We start from the raw sequence: 26890 nt of genomic DNA on the forward strand, positions 1-26890 counted from the left end.
ACAAATATGGCATTCGGCATTTGTGGCCGGATATTCGAACGTTTGATTTCGGAAAGGATTCCAATTCAATAAACGCACAGATATGAATCTATCTATGCATCACAGTATGAGTGTGTATACACCACAAACGGGTTTGAGCGGCAATAACGCTGCACTGACGCTCGGCAGGAGGCATAATAGCAATGTGCGCTCATACCAAGCAGTGATAGAAGAAGCACCAAGCGGCGATGTTTGGCAGTCAAACTTTGAGAAGGAGAAGGTGGATGGGGGTGGGGGTTGAGTGGCAAAGGTCAAAAGTTTGGTTAATGTGAAGCTGATAGCAATTCATGTGGAAATTTTTCATTGATGCCACACAGCAAGCGGTGACTGGTGCGTGCGTGGGCTTTAATAAACTGGCAGACAAGTTAGGCAATGAGCAAGTGAGTCACTCAAAAAAGAAAATATTGAGCTTTTCGGCAGATTTTTCGTTATTTTTCACTTTTTACTCTTCACTGCTCGTCGCGTCAAACTTTTTGCTTTCTTTTTAAAACCTTTTTATTGACACATCCTTTGGTGATTTATTGGACTGCTTTTGCTGTCTGCGCTTCGGCCGTGTCTGAAATTATGCAAATTTCCCGTTTTAGTGGCTGATAAAGGATGTGCTTAATGAAGCTGAAATGACGAGCCAATATAAGTGCGAACCACGGCTAATTTAAGTATTTGCATAATTTTCCAACTTCTTAAGTTTATTGCCGGTATCTAAATATTCATGCGTTTTATGGCTCTATTTAACGGAATTTCGCCGAACTTTCATTTGCAGGTGCAGTGTCTGAACTTTCGCTGAGTTTATGTTGGTTTTCAGCGCATTTCATTTTGCTCTAACTTTCTGGCGCATATAAAATTAATGCGAACAAGATTTCTTTGTGGTTTATTGGCAATTTGTCGTAAGCCTCCTTGAGTATTGCCTCTTAAAATCATTCGTGCTGAACATTTTGAAAGTGAACGTGATGAGTATGCAAATTTTTGTTATTGCTTACATATTTTATTGCGTTAAATAAGTGGTTCAAAAGCATTAGTTTTGGTTTTACCATTTTGTCTCGTGCGGTTGTCTCGAAAATTTGATGAATATTTGATGGGCCCGAGCTGTTTATTCAAATCGTACACCAAATAATAAATATTCGAATTTTTGCAAAATGAAAATTCATATTCACATGCCGTATTGAATGATTGACCTCGATCGACTTGACCTTTGTTGGTTTATACATACTAATATTCCTTGGCATTCTGAGGAGATTGACATTGCAAATGGGTAAAATCGGACCATTGCCACACTCACAAATTATGCTATAAAACTTAAATTTGGAAACATTTCGAAAAGTGGGCAAGGTCCCACTCCATCATTAGGACCCCCTAGGCCGTCAGAAGAAAATTTTTAGTTGTTGAAAGGCATAGAAAGTATCCACACTTAATCGAATGAAGGCTGAGCTTACCAAGTCTCAGCAGGTGCAGGTGCAAGCTCACTTAGCGCCTTTTCTTAAATCGGCAATCTCGGCTTAAAATACCGCCACTGGACCATGGGTAATATTATGGTTGGTCCATTCTTCTTTGTTGGAGATGGAAAACGTTGTGGTAAATTTCCCAGTCGCAATTTCCCAATCGCAAGACCAATTTAGCACGAGTTCTGTGGCAAGATCTAGTAAGATACCATGTCCCCAGTGTAGAGTTTGTGTCCAATGGCCCAAGACTTTTAGCCGTCTAGCAGCAGCGCGGCATCACTTCACTTGAATGTGTATTGACAGGATATCCCCCAGAACCTTTCTTGAGGTGATTCGCAGTAATTGGTGTATCGTAATGTATGCAAACAAATATATATATTTTTTTTTTTCGATGTAATTTTTCTACCGGTCTGTTATACTCGCATATATATTCATTCTCATATATTACTATATATTATTTTATATCAGTGACTAGCTTCCGTTTAGTTTAGCCTGCGACTCAGCTCATTACCTCTTCGTAACGTTACTCAGTCTCTTATTAGAACTGATTAGCGTGACTAATAGCAAGTGATTTTTATTCCTTAAATGTATACTTACCCTTTTTGCACTTTTGCCATATTTCCACCAATTCCAACCACCGATTTACCAAAGGAACAGCCGCAATTGCAGCAAGTTATCGTTTAGTACATTTTTAAATGACGTCTAGACATTCCGCATGTTGTCGCCATCTGCAATTTTTTATATTTAACGTAATTTGCTCTGCAGTTTCATATTTTGCAAGTCGCCAAATCCTTTCGTTTACTCACTTTTAACATTTGCCTTCGCATATCGCTTAAGCTGCCTTTGTTTTTTCGGCCACAACACTTAAAGGGACACTTAAGCAAGGCAAACAGGCGAATATGACCGTTGTAGTTGTATGGGAAGCTTGTAAGCAGAAACGTTATTATTAAAAGCGAATTGGAAGTTGCAATATGATAATTAAAACATGCAAACCCAACATAACAACGAACACTTCCGTTTCCGCTGCGTAATCACCAAACGTACGAGTAAAAGGACACTCAAGTAAAGTCAACACGAACTCGTGTGACTCTCCATGCATGTGTGTAAGCGTGTGTGTGGTGAGTTGAAGGCGCTCAAAGCGCCATGTGTGACAGCAAACGTCGACTTGCGCTGTGTAATTCATAAGTGCTCATATAAAATAAAGTGCCATAAGCAAGGTTTTTTCCGCCAGCGGAGTCATATTCATTATTCTTTTTTTGTTTTTGTTTTTGCGCATGGATTGGGAGTTATGAACTTTATGAGCGCAAACTTGTCATTGCACTAACGACTTAAAGGTATATTAAAATACATACAACTCTGCATTGACTGTGGTTGGACTCAGTGGCCGAATATGTGTTGCCATTTGAGTTGTAAGCTCTCTAAACCGTAAAATATACATCCACATTTATATTATTGTGTATGCGACATTAAAGCAACATTAAATAATATGTTTATAAAGGAGTTGAGCTTATTTAGAGTTATATACAAATGCATTTCGTCCGAATCGTTACCAGCAGTTTACAGCAATTCTATTACTTTCTCTATTTAAGAACCGATTGGAAACAGTCAGAGACTCAATATATTTTAGTGGATTAATTAATATGAAGTTTTTCGTAACCACTGTTCACACCGAAAGATCCTCTCACACACCACTAGCAAACCTAGAGTTTTCTCTTCATGTTGTTGATTCAAAATGTATCACAACATATAGGCTCTTTTTATGCAGATCGCTTACTATAAAATGTAGCTACCTGCCATACAGTCGGTTAACCATTCAAAATGCCACGCCCGCAAATCAACGATAATGCCTTGAATTATTAAATTAAAGTTCGAAACTCAAATGGTTTTGACTCGCACACTTTAGTTGAGAATCGCTTTGGGTCGAAAGCCAGTTCATTCATTTTAAAGTACACTCAACCACACGCAAACACACTGAAATATAAAGGTATATTCTTCACTTTCTATTGAATGTTGTGAAACTTTTCAAGTAGAGCTTTTGAAATGTATACATAAGTATCTTTCTACACCGTTATTCATGGCCATACAAATGCACAAATGAAATGGTAGCTTGCTTTAAATAGTTCAAAAAAGAATTGTACAGTAAACCCTACCTGTATTCAAGCACATGTTCTTACTAAACAGGTATGCAGGTGTGTTAATATTGAGTCGAAAAATAGCGCAAACAAAGTTCGAAGTTTGTTTTCGAAACTATTTTTCCGCTGCAGTAATAGACATCGCAACATCCTGAATAACAACCGGTGCGCCATTCAATTCAATAAGCACTCTTATGCACTTTGCGTATTTTATATATACATAAGTACATACTCATTCAGTTATATCTATTCGCTATTTGTGTATGTATTAAATTTTAAATACACTTTTTCCTTTGTATGATTTTACACCTTTGAATTTGAGCTTGTGTGGCAGGCACTCAAGTGTTGCGCTAGGAGCAAAGCAAAGGCATATAATTCTTCGATTTTTATACTCTCGCAACAAAGTTGCTGAAGAGAGTATTATAGTTTTGTTCACATAACGGTTGTTTGTAACACCGAAAACTAAACGAGTTAAATATAGGGTTACATATACCAAAGTGATCAGGGTGAAGAGTGGAGTTCAAATCCGAATGTCTGTCCGTCCGTCCGTCTGTGCAAGCTGTGCAAAATCGGACCACTGCCACGCCCACAAAATGGCGAAAACCGAAAACACATAAAGTGCCATAACTAAGCCATAAATAAAGCTATGGAAATAAAATTTGGTATGAAGGATCGCACTATGAAGGGGCATTAGTTTTTGTACATATCTCGCAAACCAATAGAGCTATATAAACCAAACTTTCTGCAGCCGTTTTTTTTAGCCACTTCTTAATACAGTTCAAAAATGAAAGAAATCAGACAATAGCCACGCCCACCTCCCATACAAAGGTTAGGTTGAAATTTACTAAAAGTGGGTTAACTCACTAACGAAAAACGTCAGAAACACTAAATTTCACATAAGAAATGGCAGATAGAAGCTGCACTCAGATTTTTTTACAAAATGGAAAATGGGTGTGGCGGCGCCCACTTATGGGTCAAAAACCATATCTCAGGAACTACTCGACCGATTTCAATGAAACTTGGTTTAAATTGGTTTCCTTACATCCCAATGATATGTTGTGAAAATAAGCCAAATCTCTTCACAACCACGGCTACTTCCTATATACCAGAACTTTGAAGACAATCTGAATCGTTTACTTTACAATATATAAAGTAAGTACTAGTGAAGATATCGGTGCAGAACTTTGCACAAATACTATGTTAATAGTGTGGCAGCCCCATTCTAAAAATCGCCGAAATCGGACCATAGGTTTTTAAGGCCCCATATATCGAACACGAGGACCTCGGTGCTTCTAACCTAGTATTAGGGTTTCCAACTTTCAATGGACTTTATACAATATATATGACGAATATGTGGGTCAAATTGTGTATTATATAATATAAATAAAGTTAAATAAATAAAATGCGAGAGTATAAAATGTTCGGTTACATCCGAACTTAGCCCTCCCTTACTTGTTTTGAATTACATTCGGCTTTTTAGTTGTTTCTTTTTGTACTCAAAGAGCTCACTCTAAACTCTCTCTCTATATTAAATATGTCTGTGAAAGTATCAAATAGCTAGCCTAAGGCGATTCCGAAATCCATATGAGTTTTGAGGGAAGCCTTTTGATCTTCAATACCACTTCCAGGTTTGACCTTGACAAATGTTTCTGATTGGAGGAATGTTCTTTCACATCTTCTGTTACCAATTACTAAAGCTTCCCTTAAAAAAAAAAAAACAAAATCTAACAAGTACAAAATAAAGGAGTTCTTACAGTCGTAACTCTTCCATAATTTCAACTTAAGCCCAACACCAGAAGTAACTCTTGTAAAAATCGGGTTTGCTCCAAAAAATAATATTAAATTATATGACTATATTTCTTAAAAAAATTAATTTAACATCATCCTAAATACAGGCAACTGTTTTTTTATTTGATGCTTATAACAAAAGAAATTTTCTAAATCTAAAATAATTCAATAAACTTTATTTTAAGCCTAAAAATATGTCGTTTTTGTCAAGACCTCTTTATGCAGTTCCAGCACCTTTCATAAGAATTCATCAAATAACTGTTACAACCAAGTTATGCAACTAAATAAATTCATTAAGTAAGAATATGAAATTGAAATTAATACCTACTCTACTAAAGCTAATTTTTCAAAATGATTTTCAGAAAATATATTATATATTGTAAAGCTTAAAGCTAACATGAACATATTCCAATCTTCACGAACAATCTAACCAAATTTGAACAAGTTGTATAAGACCAACCGCTAAGCAGCCACTCGACTTCTAACCGCGCCTTAAACTTAGCTTTTCCAGTGCGATTTCCCCACACACAGAGCTGTCAGGCGACTGACACTTCCTATTAGGGCAGTCTGTTTGGCATTTGCAGTCACATACAGCCTTATGGATACTAAAACGCCTTGACGCCTTGAAGTATGCACCTATGCGCCAGCAAATGCTTGCTCAACGGCGCACACAACACACAAACAAGCGCGTACCGATGTTCGTGTTTAGGAGGGTGCGACTCTTGCAACAATGCCACATTGCACATTTCGCAAGCGTACACGCATACATACATATGTATCTACATATATGCAGGGCTTGCGTGTCTACACTTTGGAGTATTTGTACGTTTACTTTTGAGTGCTGTGCAGCGCAGTTACATCCGTTTCCGGCTTTTAAAAAATTGCTTTTCATGTTTGCAGTAAGTTTGGCACGCGAAATGGCCCGATATTTACTTCTGATTGTGCTCTGCGTGGTGCATGCGTTTTGCTCATCCACATGCATACATACAAACATACATATGTTATTGTATAAGTTTGTTGGTTTATTCATGCCTTGCCGTTTTTGCCACTACTGCTTTTGTGTGCGCACCGAAACGCATATGTTTTATGAGACTTGTTTTCCAGGAATATCTCTTTCTGCTTTTGTCGGTGCACCAAACGAGCGTTCTTTCCAATCCGCTCTGCTTTCCCGCACCGGTACTTTCTTTTGCACCATTCATTGCACATTCATCTGTTCGTTGATTGTTTATCACCTTGACTACATATGCTTTTTGCGAAAATTTCTCTGAATTTTGTGCGTATTGACATACAAATATACATTTAAGCCCTTTACAGAGGTTTATCTGAACATATTCACAGGTGTCGAACACTCCTCTAAATATTTGCCCCGCTGCCTTTTAGTGTTCCACTGAATAGTATAAAAACACATATACAATCCGCGATGACTCGTTGAAAGTAATAAATATGGCATGATAATAAACAAACACACTTGAACTGACACAAGAATGGAGTTATAAATGAATTTTCTGTCGCGCATAGCTGCAGAAACTTTATATATTTAAGTGGTTGATTTTTTCACTCTTAAGCCTATCTAGTTGGCGAAGATATGTTTGATTCGAGAATATTCCGATATTATTCTATTTTATACCAAATTTTACGATCTTTACTAGCAAACTGGATCTACTTGGTATTCAGCCAAGATTTCTTCAATGGCCAACTTCTTATCTTAACAACAGAACTCAGCAAGTGATATTTAATGATACCTTTTCAGATACAGTTAATGTATCCTCAGGCTAGTCATCTTTGTCCGATTTTGTTTTTGTTATTCATTAATGATACATCTTCTATAATTAAAAACTCAAAAATTATATGTTAAATGCTGACGAAGCAAAACTTCTTAAGTCATTTACTTCAATTAGTGATAGATGTCAATCGCGAACAGACTTCAACACTTTAATTACTTGTTGTGATAGTAATGATATGCATTTGAATCTTAAAAAATGTATAACTATGTGATTTTCACGTAGATTCGTATACCGTTCTTAATATGTAATAAAGAATTAAAGCAAATATTTAGCTTTGTTGATTTGGGAATTGCTATGGACTCTAAACTTAATTTTAAGCTTATTGGTAATACAATGATTTTAAAAGCAAAACGTACTCTTAGCTTCGTTAAACGTTGTTCTAAAGAATTTAGAGACCCGTATATTCGCATATTACTAAATTTATTTTTACAACTTTAGTGAGGCTCTATATGGCTCCGTGGTATAGAAACCTAACTACCAAATCCATTCAGAAAAGTTAAAGTTCGTTCAAAAACAATTTTTACTTTTTGCCTTAGGATTTATGGTTTTAGGCATCGGGATTCTAGGCTAAATCTTCCTACTCATAATAATCGTTTGAAACTTATAAATCTGTCAACATTCACTAGTCGTTGGCTTAATATTCCTAGTAAACCTTCTGTATGGATCAGTTTGTCAGTTCCTCTTCTGTGATATTAATTTTAATGTTCTTGGTCGCTTATTTAGAAATATAAGACTCTTATTTTTAAAATCTTCTAGAATAAATTTCGAGTTAAATGAACCATTCCGCTGTCATGGATTTAAAGTCCCTCTTTAGTAGATTTGATCTATCAGACTCATACCTGTAGCTTTAAAAATCAATAAATTCTATCTTCTCTTCGTAAGTAATCTTCTAAAAATTTCAAATTGTCTTTAACGTAGTTCTAAATTTTAGTTGTTGAAATTTTTATTTCTAGAGCTGAGCAGCTTAAGGTGTTAGGGGTAGTCAGGATTTTCAAAAAATCAATTACTTTCCTCAAAACTATGGTTTTTGAATACAGCTTGGGCCTGACCGAAGCTTTTTTGTTTCCTTAAAATTTCGCTAATATTCAGCAAGTGCTAAAAGACAAAAAAATATGAGAATTCCTTAACGTATAATTCCCTAAAGGCTCTGTTAATTGTTTGATCACATTTCATAGAATAATGAAACTCAAACTTTCGTATCGAATCTGACCAACCACGGGGGTTTTATTCTACCATTAGCCCAACTCTAAATACTTTACGCACTCCAAATTTAAATTCAATCAATGATAATATGGGAGCATAAAAGTGTTAGAACTACTATATAATTTAGACCAGTTGTTGCTAGTTCTGTGTTGATTACTAACTTACTAATAAACATGTTGTTTATGTCTGATGTATGTTCAGGTTATAAATACGATTTTTCAATGTAATTGCGCCATCTATCGCTGATTTATTCAAACCGTGACCGTCTCCCAAGTTCAAATAATAACTTGCAAAATTCCATACAAACAACTTAAGCAAACAAACAAATTCTATTTTAAATATGGCAACGCTTAAGTGAGCACACAGATTACCTTCCACACTTCACAGATCAAACAAACACCAAGAGTGAAATACATCGATGACGTAATTTATTATGCAAAACTGTTTTGTCTGGTAAAAAAATTAAGCGCCTGTTATAAATAACATAGTGAAATGTCACTGAGCAAATATTTAAAAAAATAATCATGATTTATTTGTATTTGCTTTTAGTAATGTGAGACTGGCGCGTAATTCAAAACCATTAAATGTGGCGCCTACCACAAGTACGGAATCATGCACAAATGGAAATTGACAAACTAGTTTCATATGCATGCTTAAATGCATAAACGCATGCATTTCGGCATAAATAAATTAATAAAATAAAATAAAATATTTTACAAAGCTGCGGTAGCGAAAAAAACACAAACGCCAAATGTTTGCTATTATCAATAAAAAAATAATTTTACATGATTGCATGTATATGAACGCCACACGCATACGCACACACACACATATGTGTAAATATGCTTAATATGCCGTTATGCCGTGCGAGTTTGCATGCATCAAGAGCATAAATGATCCCCTGTGGCGTTTTTAACACCCCATAAATTTGCACAAATCACCAAAACATGCGGAAAAAATACTCCACTAACTGCACGCATACAAAACAAAAACAACAGCAAACATACTCACACACACATACGCATTCAGTGTATGTAATGTATACAAACATGCGACTTCTATTATTATTTATGCGCACGAACCGACCTACGAATAACGGTAATAATAATGAAAATGATAATAAATATTTTGTTTTGTTTATTTAATTTTCCAACATGAAAACCGAGTTAACTTTATTTTCGTTTGTTTTCATTTGCATGTTGTCTGCTCCACATGTGGGCATGTGTGTGTGGCAGTTGTTGTGTTAGCACAGTCAATAAGCAACCTTGTTGTTGTTGTTGGCCCACTGCAATACCAGTCATTTGTTTAGGAAATTGCATTTAATTGATTTACCAACACAGACGCCCAGCTGGGCCGCCGTCATAACGGCAAATAAATATAAATAAATACGCCATATGCATGTGTATGCGTGTGTCTGTGTTGCTATTTATTTATTCACTGCCACTTGTAATTGCTTTTATTAATTTATTTGAATTATTTTTTTCTTTGCACTTTTTCATTTGATTACTTTCCCTGCGTGGGTGTGTGTTTGGTTTGTGAGACTTATCGCCGCCAAAACATTTAAATATTTGATTTTATAAAATATCAAATTCACTGCAGCATGCAAATGCAAAATTTATTTTGTAAATTTGCCAACAAGCTGCCAATATAAGCTATAAGTTAGACAACGCGCAGGCATGGGTAATCCGGTACAATGTCGTTAATAAAATTAGTAGTAGTGAATAAAATTCTACAAACTTACTCAATATATAATATATTTTTACCTTCTGAAAAAGATGGCAACCCTTATCGAATTTGTGTAGAAATTTAAGACCTTCTAACACTGCTTTTGATACCCTTACTTGATATGGTAAGCTAATATACCTAAAATATATCTTATTAAAAAAATTATTTATTTTTTTCAATAGGTGGCAACTATGTTCTTAGTTGTTGCTAAAGTAAGAATTTCATAAAAAAAATCAGGTTTGTGTTATTTACTGTCTTTGTCAGAAACATTAATTTTAGTTAATCAGAGACGATAATTATAGTCTCCAAATTGAGCAAGCAATTTCTCAGCCTTTTCTCACAGAAGTTCATCAATTAACCGGCATTTGCTCGATTAAAGCGCTGAATTAGATCAGTTTACCACAACAAATAAATTTCTTTTACTACGTTAATTTTTAATCGAATACAAATCGAGTTGAAACTGGAATGCAATTCTACGGGTTGTTGTCCGCGGTAGAAATTTGGTTGTTCATAAAATAATAATCAGCTGATAAAACTTACCAAGTTTTTATGAACAACAAAAACAAAAATGTATAAGAGTTATTAGTTAATCGAGTAGTCGGCTGTGAGAAATGCAAAAATTGGTTTCTCAATTATAATATTAATGTGTTAAATTTATTTGGCTGTGCGAAAAGGCTATTAGAATCTCTGTGTAACAATTAAAAATTATAATTCATATATACAAATATTTATATAGAATTAATATTAAATTCATCCTAACATCAATTGGAAAATTTTAATAATCTCTACATTTCATGCATCCATCCCTTCATTTAATAAAAAAAAATATTTAATATGAATTTAGAAGTTACGTATACCACACGTACTACCTAGAGGGGAGATGTGGCTCAGAAAAAATAAAAGCAATTCCCCGATTGATAGATATACTTTGACCATCATACCTTGCAACCTCACTATTTGCACTACAATTTTTCCCAACTCTGCTGTACTTAAATATGTACTTAGAAAGCTACGCGCATTTAGTATATTTGAAAAACTTTGTATCACTGTTGGCAATTTTGGTTTGCGTGTGTTTTTTATGAGCTTTTGTTTTCATTTTCTGTCTAGTCAAAATTTTCATTCCCCATTGACGCGGAATTAAGTCGAAGCCATTGCATTACAATTATACCGTTTTTCTGCGCACTTTTATCGACACACATCTCTCGCTTTTTTCGCGCAAATATTTAACAATTAAATTGTAAGTTTATTACGAATTCATTTCGAGCTTTGGCGGATTTTTAATTTTATGCTGGCTTAAAATGGTTATAATCGCACACATCTACACACATGCTGCATACTATATGATTGCCATTTCTTTTTATTTATTTTTTAATGCCATTGTTTTTGCACGAGCATGCTAATACTTTTAAACCGCAAAATCCCTTTCGCATGCAGGCATATATTATTGAAAATGTATTTGCAGAATATTTTGTCATATTTTTTCTGGTTGCCATGCCATGGCATTTAACTTAATTTGTTTCAATTAATTGTGTGGCGACACTGTGAGCATATGTTTTAATGCAATTATTTAGAGTATTCGGGTTCATAAATAATTCGAGTTTATTTACCATACATACTCGATACTTTTAATAACACTAATGACTTTCGAAATGTTAATAATTGATTTTGATTTTTCTATTTTATATTGCTAATCAGTGCGCGTCAATTGTTAATTAAATATTGTTTGTGATGCTGTCACATTTCACTAATTTTATAATGACAGGGACTCACATAAAAGCTTCAGCGTCGTTTCCTTAATGTGTTCATATATTAAACGGATGGTTAGATAACCTCCAGTTAATACGATTATCTATACTATTATTGTAAAGAGGAAAGATTTGTAAGTATGTTTGTAATGAATACATTCAAAAACTACTGTGCCTATTTGAAAAATTATTTCACTATTGGAAAGATACTTTCACCAGGAGTATAGCCTTTATTTTTTGCAATAATCTCTACTTTCAAGAAATATTTGCCAGATGAGGGTATCAAAAAGACTCCGTGATGAAAAATCTTAATCAGAAACTGAAAATCGTCTTGCAAGTCATTCTCTTCGCATCGTAATCGCGTGCCAGAGAGTCAAGTAAGGAGCGCTCGCAGCTGCTTGCTGAACAAAATTTTAAAACCTCCCAAGTATGCGCTTGAAAGTCGAGTACGGAGCCGGAGCAGTCTGCTAGTTGTTAATATTTTAGGACAGAAGTCCACGAAAGGCTTATTGTGAGTACACAAAAAGTTGACGACAGTTGGTCTCTTTGTCGCCATTTCTTTTATCAAATTTTACATTACGGATTGGTATTAACTGATGGTTAATCTCTCTATAACTCTTGACATATTTTTAATGACGGTTTGAATGAGCGAATATTGTGAAATTTGATTTGAATTTTGATTAAACTTTCGTTAATATTGTAAATATAAAAAGTCACGTGAGTTATATTCTTTAAATTTGTTTAACGTATTTACATAAAAACTACACTTTGCCAATTAGTTACGTGGATTACATTACAGTTTACTTTAGTATTGAGTACTAGAAGCGTAGTCCATTCTGCATTGTTTCACTCAACTATGATATTATTATGGCAACGTAGATAGAAGTTCAAAGGCTAAACTAAGCACCACCCACCAGTTTGTGTTCCAAATGAATGAATGTTTTTTACATTTTATTGTTGTAGTGATTTTCAATTACCAGTTAACCCTCTAATTAACTGTAAATCCGTTAAGCATTGCAAACCAACCTTTAAGTGGCGTGAGCTATTGGCGATTGAGTTAATTAGCTACAATCTATTCAAAAAAATTCTGCATCCACCATTGAAACGGCATGTGGTGGTCATTTTCTCTTTCATGTGGTGCTACCTATACGAAGTACGATTATGCATTTTATTCTTATATGTATTTGTAGGCTTCATATTTGCATTTGCCACACATTTATGAATCTATAAAAGAGTTGTAAAATTTGTAACTAGAACCGGAAAGTGGCTTTTTCCCTTAAAAATGCAATTCCATAGCATCGTTTGTTTTACTAAAATTTTATTTATTCTTTCAGTTAATTAACTTATTTGATTTACTTAATTCTTGTTAATAATTTTTATCATTTCAGAAGTATTTATGTACCTTTTATAAATCAATTGTTTATTCTTTCTTCTGGAACATTATTGATTTCAAGTAGATAATTACTGTCGAAAAAATAACGGTAATTTTCGTTTTTTGGAAAAATATCTATTCGTTTTGGCTCTTCTTGTGGAAATTGAAGCTGAGGCATCATTGCTGTATTGTTTTTGGAACAAACAATGAAGTGTACGTTTTTAACAAAAGAAATTGCAAAACTCATAAAAACGTGTCTTACCTTAGCAGCTGCTATAGATAAAGTAATAAATTAATACAGCTGACAATTTTATCGCAAAATTGCCATGCAAAAACGCGATTTTCTAAGACAAAGCTTGATTCTTAATATTCGTCAAACTATTTCGAGGTAATCCTCTCACAATAGGCGTTATTACCGTTACTTTTTTATTTAATTCTGAAGGACCTTGCGATTTTAGTTGGTTGTGATTGGAGTTTGATAGTCAACGGTTAACCAAAGCCAACAAATAGACGACGTGAGTTGCTGAAGCTGGTAATGCCAATCATTGTTCAAATGTATTCTTGTGAATCGGTATTGGTCAATGGCGGTCCTTTGTTTTTGACCATATGATTTGATATGTACATATAATACTATTGCCTTTACTTATAGGGAAGTGAGCTATCCAAGGTATCTAGTTTCAGAGTAATGACAAAATAAATAACTATTTATTTGAATTCTATGAAAAAATGAATCACATATAAAATATACCAGGAACAAAGGAACACTTTATTCATCATTTGAAGAGGGGAAACTTCAGCGTATATACAATTTATATACATAAAGTACACATGTGTGCATATATATTTATTATGACTCATTTAACCAAAATATTTTAATTATTGTCCATATAAACACTGGTTTGCTGTTTCTACAACCATTTTTTATTTACCGCTACATGCACGTGAATGTAATTACGTGTGCAGGGTTGCACCGCTCAAATCTACTATACTGCCTAGCACATAAATAAATATGCGCCTGTGTGCTTATCGAAATTGCAAGCATATCAGCCATCAGAAAGCAAATAAACAAATTTTTGCATGCTTTCATACTCGCATTTACATAAGTGCCATATGGATACCTACCTATATGGCGTTACGAGTATTCATAAAGTTGTGCGTGTGGTTATGTTTTCTCATGCTTAAACGCCTACGGCGAACCACATTTTTGCGCTTCAAATACCTCGCTGGTATTTAATTGTGGCATATTTGTGTAATCGGCGGATGCGTGACGTGTGCGACCTTTCGCTGACCCGCGCTATACCAGGTTTATAGCAGCCTATGAGTAATATAGCGGCACGTGATAAAGGGTTGACGTCAAGTTAAAATAATTTGCATAGTCGCATTTGTCGCGACAACAACGTCATTTTCAATTACATGTGTGGATGTATGTGTGTATGTTTGTGTTTTGTATGCAAAACCCACAACAGCGGCAAGCCATTTTACTTAGCATAATTACACTTGTTTATAGTGCAACATGCAACTTTGTCAATATTTGTTTATACATTTTCACTGCCAAAGTGCTTGCACACATATGTACTTACATAACTGTGCGCGTGTATAACTGTAAAGCACCATAATTGTGGACTAGATTGAATTGCTGCGATAAGTCAGCCCAAAAAATAGAAAAAGTAGCAGTCAGCTCTATTAGAAACGGAGAACGCAGCTGCCACCGTTATGTTGGGCTAAAATTATTTATTATTTTAGTTTATGTTTTTATGCTTTACAAGTTTATTCGATTGCATTTTTTTGTTACTACAATAATTTGAACGACATTTTTGAACGTTATTTACAGTAGTTTCGCCGAAAAGCCAGCAGGCTTTGTCACCTCAACCGCAATGAACTCGTTATGCACACGTTACCTATGCTCGTATGCCTGTATGCGCCGCCCTCACACACATGCTTTATGCGCTGACATTTATATTGCCGCCGTTTTGCAGCAATTTGGTCCTTCCGTCATTGGAGTAGGCGCTTTTGTACCTTTACCACACATACATATGTATGTCCTGTTATGTGCATTTATGTACATGTCTGCCTCGTTTCATGCACAGCTCAAAAGTGTGTGTGTGCTGTAGATTTTTATCGACGTATTTTAATTGATTGCTTTTATGAAGCTTTCGCAGGTAAAAGTGGTGAATTAATTTACTGCGCGCTACCGTTATCCGCTGCTACAACAAATATTTTCTTTTGCACTGCCGCAATTGTAAACGATTATACCCCATACATACACACAGACATAAATACAAAGGCACTAGCGTCCTTATGGTACCACAAATCCATAGTTTTCCTGAGTGCATCGACTGGCTGTTGCTCCCTTCACTATTCAGCAGCTGGTCACCGCACTGTTCTGTTAGCTGGGTCCTTAAGCGGCCGCAGCAGCGCTACTACTACTTTACTTTAATACACACAGTCACAGGCACTCTCACCCCCACAACTTGCACTCACCTACGTCGTTAATCGCCAACGTCTACAGTCGGCCCACTGCTGCGCAAACATATGTGAACATTCGCCTGATGTCTGAAATGATGATTAATTGTCTGGGTGGAAGTTAAAAGTGTGTAAATCGCAAGTATTGATTGTCTCGGTGTTCCGCCGCAGCCGGTGTTTGCGCTGCTGTGCCGTGGTTGAAGTGAGAATTTATTGATTTTCTACATCATGGCGGCAGCAACTCCTTGAGTGCTATTGTGGAATCCTTAGAGTGTGTTTGTCATAGATATTGATGTGCACAGGAAACGAATTATGAAAAATTGTAAAATTTATGAAGCAACGCATGCCGTTAGTCAACAGTTTTGTTTTGTAGATGATAGAAGTAAATTAAGGAATTATGTGTTTAGATGAATCATATATAATAATAATAGTTAAAGAAGTAATATACACTTAAGGGGTTATATACAGTTAGAATTTTCAAAAAATCGATTTTTTTTTTATTTCATTTTCGTTATGTACATATATTTAAGAATACACACAGAAAATTTCATATCGTTCCGGTGAATATTTTCAAAGTTACAAGCAAATTTGAAAAGGCGTTTCAGAGTGCTTGGAAGTACAAGGTCCGAGCTGCAGCGCGTTTTTCTCAAAATGGTATTTTCAAAGTCGGTGACCAACATTACTCGAAAACGGCTACACCGATTAGTCTCAAATTTTAACACGACCTTCTTAAATATATTTTTTAGTATATAATCGAAGATTTTTTCTCTCCGTTAAATATTTTTTTTTTGAGAAACCGCCATTTTGTCAAAAAAATTTATTTTGCTTATTCCTTCGATTAATTACTAGATTTAACATTATTTTATCTAAATCTGTTTGGTTTTTTAATTTCAAATGATCCAGTTCCGAGATATAGTGGTCACCGCAAAACGTCTTTTCTGAGAGGAGCTCCTGGAGATCAGCTGTAGCTCTTTTTCAAATAAATATTTTTACTAGTACTAAGTCTTAAAATACAGTTAAAAGATACCATAATATGTGTATAAATTTTTGGATCAGAAAAAATTCTGGAAAATTCACTTTTTTTCGGCCGTTTAACTGTATATAACCCCTTAAAGCTGAGAAGTAATCGAATTGACGATTCCGATTATTGTTCCAATAACAGAATTCAAAAGAAAATGGGTATACGTCAGTCCCTATCCCTTATACTTACTAGTTATATCTAATATTGTTTCCAATGAAATTGAGGAGAAAAAACCCTTGTATTAATCTTCGCAGGAGGAAACACATATAAAATATCCCTTAAGAGGTGCTCAAAAAATCTATTTTTTTATTACTTGCTTTCTTATTATGTCTAGAATACGGTAGTAAAATTTTTAAAAATTCGAAGTCGTTTTAAAAATACAGCAGTTAAAAGAAGATGCTGTTCGAAGCGCTGAGTTGGCAGCTGGAAACTTTGAACGTGTTTTCATCAAAACTGTGTTTTTAAAACTTTCTTCCATCGTATCTCAAAAATGGCTTGACCGAATGACATGAAATTTGTAGGGTACGACCAACACATGTAAACGCATAGTATGCACTAGAATCAATCAAAAAATCCTAAAGCTTTTTACCAAAAACAAAGATGGAAAATCACAATTTGAAAACCCGAGTACAGGACAGAATAAATGCAACATTTTTTTGAGAAAAGAAAGCGCTATTAAATTAGTATGTTTGGACATCTCTCCGTAGAAAGTCTTCCATATATCTTCTCTTCAATTCTTCGCATTCTTAACTAACTTAATTATTACTAAATACTGTTACTTAAAAACCGTTTATGCTTATTATTTCCTCGTTTATCTTACATTTTCAGACATTAAACGTGGCAAGTTGGCCTACAATGCCACCGCAGCGTCATCTGCAATGCCCACAGCTACTAATATTAGCTTAAGTCCAACAAAAGTAGGCAACACAAATGTACAACAACAAGCTAGTCAAAACCCTAATAAAATGATGCCGCCTGCACAGGTGCATTATCAGGTGCATCAACAGCAACAACAACAACAGCAAAATGTGATAAAGAATGTGACAAACAATGCAGACATCAAAATAAAACAACAGCAGGAACAACAACCGCCCAATTCACTTAACGCAGACAGCAAAATGTGGCGCAAAGATGCTGAACGTGTGCCACCATTGCCGCAAGCTGCTACAACAACAACAAATGCAATAACCACAATCGCTGGCGAAGAAAACAATGTGGCAACGCCCACTTGGACGACAGCAAGCGGGGGCAGTGGAATGAGCCATCAACAGAACACAAGTCGCTACATAAAACGCGCACCCTCCTCGCCAGTGAAGAAGCAGCAGCCGAATTTTAAAGATGATCCCACAGGATATCTGCAGCAACAGACAGCGTTGCTGCACAGCTCAATGATGAATGTTGCCATGGACGAAGATGACGATGAAGACGAGGAAGAAGACGACGAGCTCGAGGCCGATGCATGTGCTGAGGATGACGCAGAAATGGCAGATGATGGGGATGATCCAGACGATACTGATGACTATGAAAGTGTGTCTGAGGAAGATAAGCAGATTAAGATGAGGCATGTGCCAGGCGGCAACAACAACACTACTAACGGTAACGTCAATATAACAATGCAACAGAAAGTGCAGCATGTGACGCAAGAAACGACAGGCACTTCAGTTGGTGATAAGAAACCACAAGGCACTTACGCCAAGAAAGTTTATGTGCAGAATGGTGTGACACACTATCAGACGCAGATACAGCAACATCAACAGCAGCAGCAACAACTGGAGACCACGTTTTATCGACCACAACAGCAGCAGCAACAACGCAAGCCGCAGCAAATTGGCGCTCATCCACAGCAAATCATTGTCACTTCTAATCAAGTGCATGTGCAGCAGCAACAGCACCAGCAACAGCAGCAGGCGCAACTACAACTACAACAGCAACAGCAAAACCATCAACTAAAACAAATGAATGTGGTTTCAATCAACGGTCAGTTGATGGTGCCAACTTCAATGGCCGCAGACGGTGGCACAAACTTCACGCTGACTTTGAAGCCACAACAACAGTTGCAGTTGCAACAGCACCAACAACAACCACAACAAATACAACTCATGCAGCAGCAAAACGTTGTTTTTAGGCAACAACAAACACAACCACAACAGCATTCGCAGAAACCGAATCTGGTGCCAACCGCGCAAGAATCTCCGGTCTCCTCAAGCACCGCCTTTGCGCGTTCCACACCCGAAACGCAGCGGCATACGCCAAGACCCGAGCAAGTCGGTGCCATATCAACAAGCAATGAGAGTCCATTGCCATGCCCATCTCCAGCCGATTCGGTGGAGTCAGGCAGCTCACGCGCCTCTTCTTCCAAAATGACGGCATCACCATCGCCAATGCAACAGCAGCAACAACAAAAACAGTTGCAACAGCAACATCACACGTCGCAAGCCAACTCCAATCAGGTGGTACAAATGCGCGTACAACAACAACAACCGTCACAACAGCAACACACCCAACAGATACGCATCATACGCCAGGCACCACAACAACAGCACCAGCAACAACAACCGCAACGCATAGCGCTTGCGCGCAATACGCTCACTTCTATAGCTGCTAGCCGCACCATTACACCAACAACCGCCACTACAACGACAGCCGCTGCATCAACAGCTGTCACGGTGACCGCTAGTCAGCAGCATTTAGAGACGCTTGCACCGCCACCACAACCGCAAAAGTTGCAAGCCACTGTGCAGAAAGCCAACAACACAATTCCACTACAGCTGCCCACAAGTCAAATCATAATGACCTCTACGGGACAGTTGATTGTTATGCCGACTAATGGTAAGCCCACGGCGCAATTGCAACAGCAACAAGCACAAGGCCAACAACAACTACTGATCACCACAACGGCTAATGGCAATGGCACCGGCAATGGAGCTGGGCAAACGACAACCGGCAACGTTATCATCCAACATCAGCACCACCCACAGAATCAACTGGAAGTGCTGGGCGGTCACCAGCAACTGACCACCGCGAATGGTAGCATCATACTGCAAAATGGACAGCAGCACCAGCATCAAGGTGGCTACATTGTAGGTCAGGCATCCACAGCGGGTGCCACCACGACCACTGCGCAACTGCAACCGGCTACAGTTATATTAAATTCATCTGGTCAGAATATACTGACCACAAGCAATGGCACTAAGGTGGCGCTGGCGACAACTGCCAATACTGGCAATATTATACACGCTGGCGGTCAGCAACTAATTGCTGGCAATCAACTGTTGACCACCACACAGAACGGTGCTACGGCCACCACGGGGCTGCTGCACGGACAGCAAGCGGTCGTATTGAATACGCTTCCGAACGGCGGCTATGTTATACAACAACAGCAACAGCCTGCTGCTCAGCAGCAATTTGCCACGTTGGATGGTCAGGTGGTAAGTCAGATTGTGCAACAGGCTGATGGCACCACCGCCTATGTACAACAAACACAGCAGAGTCCACAGCACACGCAACAACAAGCGCAGGCACAACGCATTATTATCACGTCGCCGGATGTGAAGAGACGTGCGAAAAAGCGTAAGAACTCCACTGGCAGTGTCTCGCCAACCAACACGCCCACCACGAGTCTTTCACCACAAATTTCGCCAACTATACCCAACCAAACGGCCATAATACAGCAACAAGCAGCTGCCGCCGCCGCCGCTGCAGCCGTTGCCGTTCAGCAACAGCAGCCAGCACCACCACCTCCGCCACAGCCGCAAGTTGTGCAAATCGCTTCGGCTGCACCACAATATCAGCAACAATTCCAACTTAGCCCCGGCATACAGGGCATTGTGGTCAATAAGCCGGCTACCGCAACAGCGACACAACCACAACAAATCATCTTACAGAATGGACAAATCATACAGCCAATGAATCTCATTGGGCAGCAATTAATTGTGCCCACCGGTCTGGTGATGGCACCCGACACCACATTGCTGCAAATACAGAATGTGGGCGCTTGCGGGCCGAGCATACTGACGACCACACCACAGGGCACAACAATGATGTTGCGCACACCCTCACCCCAAAATAAACAGTTCATTTCGCCCACGGCCACCGGACAGCAATTTATTGTCGGCAGCAATGGGCAATTGAGTCCGATCGGACAAATTTATTCGACACCAATGGGTTTGGTAATGCCAACGGCACAACAGCAAGCCGGCACAGCCACGTACGTGCAGCAGAATGCGACCATACAAGTGCAGCAGCATCCACAAGCACAACAGCATCAGCAACAGCAGTCACAGCCGCAGGTGCAAGTACAGCAGCACGTGTCAGCACAACAACAGCAGCAACACCATCATCATGTCGCCATTCAACCGGCCACTGCCGCAATGCAGCAGCAGCAGCAGCAGCAGCAGCAGCAACAGCAGCAGCAGCAACAGCAACAACAACACACAAATCAACAACAACATGTAAGCATGTTGAGCTCTGAGCAAATCGTTATGGAATCAGCAACGTCGTCTTCGTCAGCCACCACATCATCGTTAAATTCATCAATCCGCGGTGGTCAGCGTTCAGCAGCAGCCAGTCCACCGGACACCACCACCCATAGTCCACGCAGCCCAGAGCGTCCACCCAGTCATCGTAGTGGTGGCAGTGATATGGTTGGATGAAACAATTATTATTTTTTGCATTTAATCGATTACTAAACCCATTCCGTCGCCTTTGCAGGTACAATGTGTTTCCAGCTCGGAACCGGATGGTGCCGCTTCGCCACAGAGTGCTGACAGTCGCCAGTCTCCATCGACCACGGACACTGAAAAAGGTATGAATGCTATTGAATTCAATATAAATTGATATCCATTTTATTTGTATACGTAATTTATGTGTTATCATGAGTCTCAAAAATCAATAATTCGCTCTGAAGGCAGCAACCAAGCACAATTTTGATATTAATATGACTTGAAGATTGTATTTTCTTGTAAATTTCGTTAAAAAATATTTAACAGATAACCCGATAATAATTTTTCCTGCATTTGGACACACTGAATCTGCCCAAGAAGCTTATCTCCTTTATTATTCTTCTCTATAGAGTCTTTGGGAATATGATATGGACTATTCTTTAAGGTTTAGAGCAAGGATGAACTGTCTTTATCAAAATAGCATATAGTTTTTATTAGATTCAGGGTTTCATTATTTAGGTTCTTCTTCTTAATTTGCGTAGAAAATGTGGTTATAGCCGAGTTAACAACAGCGCACCATTCGTTCTTCTTTCTCTCTGTTTGGCACCAATTTATGATACCAAGTGCTGCCAGATCCTTCTCCACCTGGTCTTTCCAACAGAGTGGAGATCTTCCTCTTCCTCTGCTTTCATCGGCGGGTACTGCATCGAACACTTTCAAAGCTGGAGCGTTTTCGTCCATTCGGACAACGTGACCTAGCCACTGTCTTTTTATTCGCTGAACTATGTCAATGCCATCCATAGCTCATCGTTTCATCTTTTACGGTATTCGACCTTACCAATGTTTATGGCACTAGAGATCCAAGTGCCGTCTCATCGGATGTTGTCATCGTTCACGCTTCTGCTCCATAAAACAGGACGGAAATGATGAGCGGCTTGTGGAGTTTGGTTTTTGTTCGCCGAGAGAGGACTTTACTTTACAATTGCCTTCTCCGTCCAAAGTAGCACCTTTATGGCATTTAAGTTGAGCTTTGCAAATAGCGAGCGAACAACCTGAAGCTTGATATCCGAAAAATCGAGCAGCATATGACACAGAGCTCTAAATCTTTTGGAGTGTACTATTTATATAGCTTTCGTCATATGATTTTGTGCCATAAGTGCATATTACATAACCTTATTTATCATAAGAGTATCTCAAATGTGTATTGTGTTGCAAGTTCGCACCTTCGCTTTCTAATAAACTACGAATCTAGTAATGCACATACGAAAATGTTTGCGATTCCTCGCCATTTTTCGCATAAAAACTGTGCAAATGGTATTAAATTCGCTTGGCACGAGCATAAAATGCTTTAAAATGGACACCTAATGCGCTCGTAAAATCGTCTGTTAACCACTTACAATCCACTCGCACGCCCACGCAACTACACATGACTGACACACACACACACACACGAGCACATATGGCAAAAGGCTATTATTCGCTAAAAATCGACATCGGTAAATATGTACAATAAAAGCAATAAAAATGCGCGCGCAAAAACAGGCACGAACGCACTGTAGCAATGCAAAGCAGAAACCAATAAAATATGTATCATACAACATCCTTAGGGCATTTTTATGCTAGACTGATCAACATGCATACTCGTACATACCCACACACATATACATAAAGTATAAAAATCGAACATATTTTTGAAGCGCAAATACACAGGCTACAAAAGAAGATTTGCAGCAGGTGGGGTGCCGAACGATATCACACATTTTATGCCACTCACATTCGAAGAAGAAATCAAGACGTTAAACGCAACATTAAATTCTAATCGACATTTATACGCGCACGCAACCTACCATCGCACTAAGGGCGCACTGAATAGGCGCACACAGATCTGACGCAGACAGTGTACGCGGAGGCGGAGGTGAAATGAAATGGGGCTAAAATGCCAAAAGGCGCAAAGTGGCAGTGGCAGTAGCGGGTGGAGGCAAGCATGAAGCGAAGAATCGTTAAAAATAAGTAGGCTCGTAAATTGTACGCTCTATTAGCTGATGCCGCAGCTGTAGACGCGCCACAGCCGTGGAGGCACAAAAGCTTTACCTAAGCGCTACATTAAGCTGCCTTCATGCATAAACAGGCTCAAATTTCTATGTATATACGCTTGCAAGCAGTTATTATACGCTTATCCCAGCCGCAATCAACCTCAAATACATTTGATTGCCGTAAAAGTTACGTATAAGACAGTGAAGAAAGGCGCAGAGCAGCTAAGCGTATTAGAGGCAAGAATGAAACATCAGCACTTTTGCTTGCCACACGGCGCACTGATAAATTTCGCTTGCTCATGCTGACAATGCCAATAACGGATTGACGATATAAAAACACACTTACCTTGCATATAGATGTATATACATACATGTATATAAATATACCGCTATTTTCTTATAACAAATTTATGAATTTTTATAACAGTAAATATGCGCTTTCGCTTCAACACTCTACCTTCAGCACATCATTATATTGACTTTTCATATAAATTTCCATTTTTTATTTATTCCCTTTCTCTCGGCCGCACACCTCATCGTCGTGACTACTGTTCATGCATCATCGCCATCATGCTGCTCAATCAGGACTTGTTATGTCAAGCGCATATCAAACCACAAATATATACAAGCCGTCAGAGGCGAAGATACGACGCGTACAAACACCGCCGCAGAGTGTGGGTGGCGGCGCTGGAGGCGGAATTATGAATGCCGCTGGTGGAGGCGGAGTTGGAGCTGCTGGAATGGGCTTCACCATCACCTCATCCGCGACATCTACAGCTTTGGCCAATACACTACAGCTACAACAACAACAACGACAGCAGCAGCAACATCATCAACAGCAACAGCAGCAGTTGCAACAACATCATTCGCTTCAACAGAATATTGTAATGAAGCCAGATTCACACGGTAAGTAATCAGTCGCAACGCGAATCGCCCTAATCAATCGGCGCAGCGCTGTCACAACAGTTATTTACAACTCGTGCATACGTTGTTTTCATTGTTAACAGCGTCAAAATGAGATTACATTCTGTATGCACATATTGTTGATATGTATCCTTGTTAGCCTTGTTGTAATTGTGAATTGAATTTTTGTGCTCTACCGTTGAAAATCTACTAACAAAGTGAAATGCGAAAATCGCGCATTTCACACATACACACATACATACAGTTGCAATATTTTGTAATCTAACACGAATCATACACACACACATTAATACCTACTAACACACACACACAAACGTTTATATGTATGCTTGAGTATTTACAAATATCCTGACTCACTTTCCTTGTATTCGTTTCCTCACTGTTTAACCATGATTGGCGTATTTTCGTTGTTGTTTTTTTTTTTTGCTTTATGATTTGTGTTTATCTTTGTAGCTTTTCTCTATCATAATCTTCAACGTTGTGCTCATGACATTATAGCGAAATCACGTCAGATTGCCTTATGCTCATAAATACATAACTAATGCATGCCAGTATAAATCATAAGTAAACATAGCTACATGTGCTCCCATACTTACAGTTGTACTTATTGTTGTTATAAACCTAATCTAGGCTTTCAGCGAGAAATGACTACTTAAAATACATCAAAATAGTAGAAATCCTTTTAGCTGAAAATAGAAGATAGAAGATGTGAGATTTAGGTCGAGAAATATTTGTCTTGACACGAATAGATTTAGTATTCTTATTTATTTTTCTTTCATATACATACATACATATTAATGGTGGCGATAATCCACAACTGAGAGTTGCTTTGAGCAATATCCAAAGTATTGACCATTGCTTTTACACATTTTGACCAACCAGACAACCAATTTTGGACTTCTGCGTATGAATCGAAATGCTGCTCAGGAAATGCGTGTCACACAAACAAAACAAATGGTATTCGGATGGGGCCAAATCTGGTGAATACGGGGATAGCAGCTCTCCAAGTCTTCTGGCCAATTCTGGATTGATCATTTGTTGTCTGTAGTGATTAGTATTAACTGTTTAATACTAATTGGCTTTAGAAGGGCGTGATATACCACACAATTCTGATCCCACAAAACACAGAGCATTGCCTTCTTAACAAATCGAACCGTTGGAAACATCTTTTGCATGTTGCTCATGAAAAGCATTCGATGCGATTCTACAGCACTTTTCTTCAAATGGAACCAAAAAATGAATTTCCGCAAATTATCAGTTTCCGTTACAAAATTCACATTTTCAACACAATGACTGTAAGGTTATTGCATATGTTTGACAGATGTCAAAAAATTAAGGTTCGTTCACAACAAATGTTCCCTACCAATCCTTTTGGGTAACAGTTTTCTTTCTAGAAAACCTTAAAATTATATTCCATAAATTCCAATATGTCGCCCAACAAAAATCGACTTAACTCTCTTCACTTAAATTTCACTTATTGCGTTAATAATGCTTGGATGAAATTTTATATTTATTATGCATATCCTTATATACTTGTAAGTAGCAACAAAGTTATTTGCAAAATAATTCAATCATTCCTTAAGGTATTGAAAACCATGCTGCGTGAACAAAATAATGCCCCAATAATTGAATTTGCTTCCAAATCACAAGTACTATAAAAATAAATGCTCTTGTTTACATATGCACATGGAAATTAATCAGATTTATTCATATGTGGTGCGATTATGCGTTTACTCCATTGTACTCCGAACGTTAAGCTTTCATCTTCAATTATTCCACTTCATGCTCCCAACATCAATGACGTTAATATTGTAGATTTTACAACAATGTTTGTATATTTAAATAATCTCTTTGTAGGATAATTTTGCTAAAACTCTTGTGAGTTTCTAGTTAGCATAGGTCTTGGATTTTACGATACTGATATGATCCAAGTCGTTTTTAATTTCATACCATTTTTTGTTCCACCAAGAGCTTCCTTGTCGAATATCGACATCTTTAGAGTACAAATATATTCTGATAAACATGATGAGTGTTCATACGAACTCTCTTCTATTAGCAAATACCTTACCTTAACCTTTTGATACTATTAAGTCCGTTATATTCAGAGTTGAAGACTATTTTAGATCCCTACACACTGTTAAATTTTGATTGGAGGGTTGATTATCTGGCCAATGGAATATTTTTTTTTAATCAAACGGCCGCACTGAAAAAAAGAGGAACAAATTATTGATAGTGGTCTTAAAAGGCCTTACAGTACACTTAAAATAATGTGATTACACATTAATAATACAAGTCCTATGGTAGTTGGCTCAAATTATTGGATCGCCAATTGGATAAAAAGTTATTAATAAATCTTTGAAAGTTTTGTAAACCTTAGCTGAGGAACATTTAAAGAATATTTTTTCACTCGTTAGAGAAATAAATGTTTGAATATCGCAAGTAAACTAATCAGTTAAAATAGTGGAAGGGGAACTAGCATAGAGATTCACTAAAAATTTATTAAATCATTATAATATATAAAAAAGGTCAGAGGAGCAATAAATTGTTATTGCTTATTTAGTATT

At 37.6% G+C, this 26890-nt stretch overlaps 1 protein-coding gene across 3 annotated transcripts in view; it reads left to right on the forward strand.

Annotated features, from left to right (window-relative positions):
• The window catches only part of LOC105216792 (polyhomeotic-proximal chromatin protein), a 292260-nt gene that overhangs the window by 261349 nt on the left and 4021 nt on the right, over positions 1–26890 (forward strand). For all 3 annotated transcript variants that reach the window (XM_029043198.2, XM_011191452.3, XM_011191450.3), the window contains exons 5-7: positions 17537–21351; positions 21419–21512; positions 23988–24308. In XM_029043198.2, the coding sequence (XP_028899031.2) occupies positions 17537–21351; positions 21419–21512; positions 23988–24308 (4230 nt within the window). The remainder of the gene's footprint in view (positions 1–17536; positions 21352–21418; positions 21513–23987; positions 24309–26890) is intronic.

This window comes from Zeugodacus cucurbitae, chromosome 2 (genome assembly GCF_028554725.1).
Source record: "Zeugodacus cucurbitae isolate PBARC_wt_2022May chromosome 2, idZeuCucr1.2, whole genome shotgun sequence".
NCBI lineage: Eukaryota > Metazoa > Arthropoda > Insecta > Diptera > Tephritidae > Zeugodacus > Zeugodacus cucurbitae.